The 3,100-nt window shown below is 27.5% G+C and overlaps 1 protein-coding gene across 2 annotated transcripts in view; it reads left to right on the forward strand.

Annotated features, from left to right (window-relative positions):
* Positions 1–619: 619 nt before the first annotated feature.
* LOAG_18413 overlaps positions 620–3,100 on the forward strand; it is a gene marked incomplete at its 5' end in the record, with an annotated part of 35,264 nt that continues 32,783 nt past the window's right edge. For both annotated transcript variants that reach the window (XM_020451071.1, XM_020451072.1), the window contains 5 exons: positions 620–768; positions 1,062–1,193; positions 1,618–1,728; positions 2,256–2,372; positions 2,687–2,920. In XM_020451071.1, coding sequence (XP_020305179.1) covers positions 620–768; positions 1,062–1,193; positions 1,618–1,728; positions 2,256–2,372; positions 2,687–2,920 — 743 coding nt within the window. The remainder of the gene's footprint in view (positions 769–1,061; positions 1,194–1,617; positions 1,729–2,255; positions 2,373–2,686; positions 2,921–3,100) is intronic.

The raw sequence follows: 3,100 nt of genomic DNA on the forward strand, positions 1-3,100 counted from the left end.
ACACACACACACACACACACACACACACACACACACACACACACACACACACACACACACACACACACACACACATACACACGCACACACACACAAACACCCATACACCAATACAAACACAGACACACACACATTTGTACATTCACATGTATGCATATGCAGTGCACACGTCTACCACATACGCACACATGCACTATATACATACACGTGCGCCACATACACAGACGTGCACCTCATGCACATGCACGTACGCCACACATTTATGATTGGAATTTAAATTCCATCTAATATTTAAATTTCTAAGCATAATTGCTAAAATTATTTTAGCAAATTATTAGCGTATGTTAGTGTTAATTAAAAGTTTTCAAAATTTTAAATCCATAAAATTAACAATTATTTGTTGATGTGAAATGTTAGCAAGAATTTGTTTGATTTTTTTTGTTTCCCTTTAATGCAGCGTATTTTAAATGTATCCCATTTTATTTGCTAATTTCTACAATCATTTCGCTTAATTTAAGTGCTAATTGCGCAATTGGCGGCTTTGTAAAGTTTAGGGAAAATTTTTTGAAAATTTTGAATGAAAGATAAATTTTGATATTTAGTTGAATATTATGAAGATATGCTCGGATATTCAACGGAAAGTGCTTCAACATCACGTCATCAATATTCACATGAAACCGTAAGACAAGATTCCATGTTACAGAATGCTTATAATATCGAAAATATTGATGAATATGATCGTCCGGAAATAAGCCGTAATAGTTTAAGGTTTTTGTTTTTCTTTCCTAATGCTTTTTCGTTGTTAATCGAAAACATATTTAATCTAATATATATTTTTTTACGTATCTGAACATATTTAGTTTTTTATTTAATCAGTTTTTTCTTTTATTTTTTAATATTTAATATTTAATATTGAATTTTTCTTGCGTATCTAAATCATTAGTTTTGGAAATTATTTGCTGGAATAGTATTTCAAAATTCACGAGCCTGCAGATATTATTTGTCGGAAGTGTAATAAAGTAGTAATTCAGTTAATGATAGGTGATAATCATCATTTGCAGCTATGATAATGATAATGAATATCGTGACAGACAATATTTTGATCCAGTCGAGCAACTAGATGATTACTTTCATCCCAGCACATCTGGTGAGCAATATCAAGGTGATGAATATCATAATGGTGACGAGTTAAGGTAAAATTCTTTTTTTTCAATCACAGTATTCGAATATTTTTTTTAATGAAAATTTTACATGAGGTAACGTTTACATGAGGTATATGAGTATAAATATAGTATTTATCATTGATAACGAATCATTATCCTTGCCTTGGATAATTGTGATGACAAATTATTTAACTCTTACTTCTATCATTCACAGAGCTTATGCGGATTCCATGTGCTTTACTTCGACACTTATCAAATATCAATATTAATAAAATTAGCAATCATATAATTTATCATAATATTAAACTACTCATCAGCAAATTTATTGCAATAATAAATTTGATAGTTGCATAAATTAACTGTAATCATAAATCAATAATTGTTCAACTGTTAATGATAACATTGGAAGTTTTTAGTTATTTTTTTTCTGTTATTTTTATTTGTATTTTTTAAGAGAACGTTGGGATGATGATCAAAATATAGATTGGACCGAGGAGCAGGAGGAACCATTATCATACAACAGTCGTCCGCAACTAATGCATCCAACAATGTTTCCAATGAGAAGGTTTGTTATCATAATGAAAATTAAAATTTATAGTTTGCGATAAAATTTTTAGAATTTACATCTTACTTATCATAAATTTTACTTATGAATTCGTTTAAATTTAGGCTATACCAATGAGTTTTCTTTTATAAAAAACAATATTACCATTTTATCACACAATTATAACCAAAAAATCAATATTCATGTAAGAGAAAAAAAAAAGCATTTTTAGCAACCATACCATACAATGATAATAAGAAATCAATATTTCTATGAGAGAAAAAGTTTTTTAAATTATTATTATCATTTTTATCACACAATGATAACATTATTTAGATCTAAAAATAAAAAAAAAGTTGAAATTGTGTGGATATCGTGCTATTATCATTATTATTCTTTGAAGGATTAATTCTCTATAAAATTGAAATGGATTCAATTTGAGAAAAGTTTTGTTAAAGTCTAATTTTTTGAGATGAGCTTAATTTAAAAAACATTTTGTTAAAATTTCCAAATATTTTTTGTTGATAAAATCTATCTTTCTTGTGGAGGCATTATCACGATGATGATGATGATGTCGATAATGTTGATGATGTTGATGATGATGATGATTATAATGATGATGATGATGATGATGAGATGTGGCATAATTATCCAACAGTAATGCAGTGAGTGAATATCCTTCTTCATATTTTCATCCATCATTTGAAATTAAAATCGAAATATAGCAATAAAATTAAATTGATGGTTTAATGATTCTTTCCAATACTCATTCGAATTTTTTTTTTCAGAATAATAATAATTAGAAGATGGTTGTATGATGATAAGTGATATATAAAAATTCTTTTTAGTTTTTCCGGAGGAAATTAATTTGGCTATATTTAATCATAGTGGCTGAAAAAAAAAGAAAAATCTATTTTTCATCATCAAATAATACCATCTTAAGAAAAATTCTTGAAATCATATATTAATAATTTTGCAGAAACAAATCACCTGTAGCACCTATATGTCAATATGATATGCCACCATCAGAATCGGAACATGAATCAACCAGTCGTTTCGAAACGGATCAGTACATGAAGGAATCAGATGGTCAAACATCATTAGGTTTTAGTGGACAACAACAATCCATTCAACTACTACCAAATGGTTCTATTGATCCATTCTATAATACGACAAAATATGATCTTAACAAGCAGTATTTCTCCATCGAGAAGTATTTCATTCTTTTTAATTTCTTTCAAATCATTATTTTAATCAATACATATATTATAAATAAATAGGAATTATTGATTTTTGGATTTTTTAAAAGTTTGATTTTTTTCTGATGTTAAATGCTGGTAGTTGGCAATTTCTTTTCTTTTGTTTTCTTTTTTTTTTTTTTTTTTTTATTACT

The sequence above is a fragment of the Loa loa genome, assembly GCF_000183805.2.
Source record: "Loa loa unplaced genomic scaffold supercont3.298, whole genome shotgun sequence".
NCBI lineage: Eukaryota > Metazoa > Nematoda > Chromadorea > Rhabditida > Onchocercidae > Loa > Loa loa.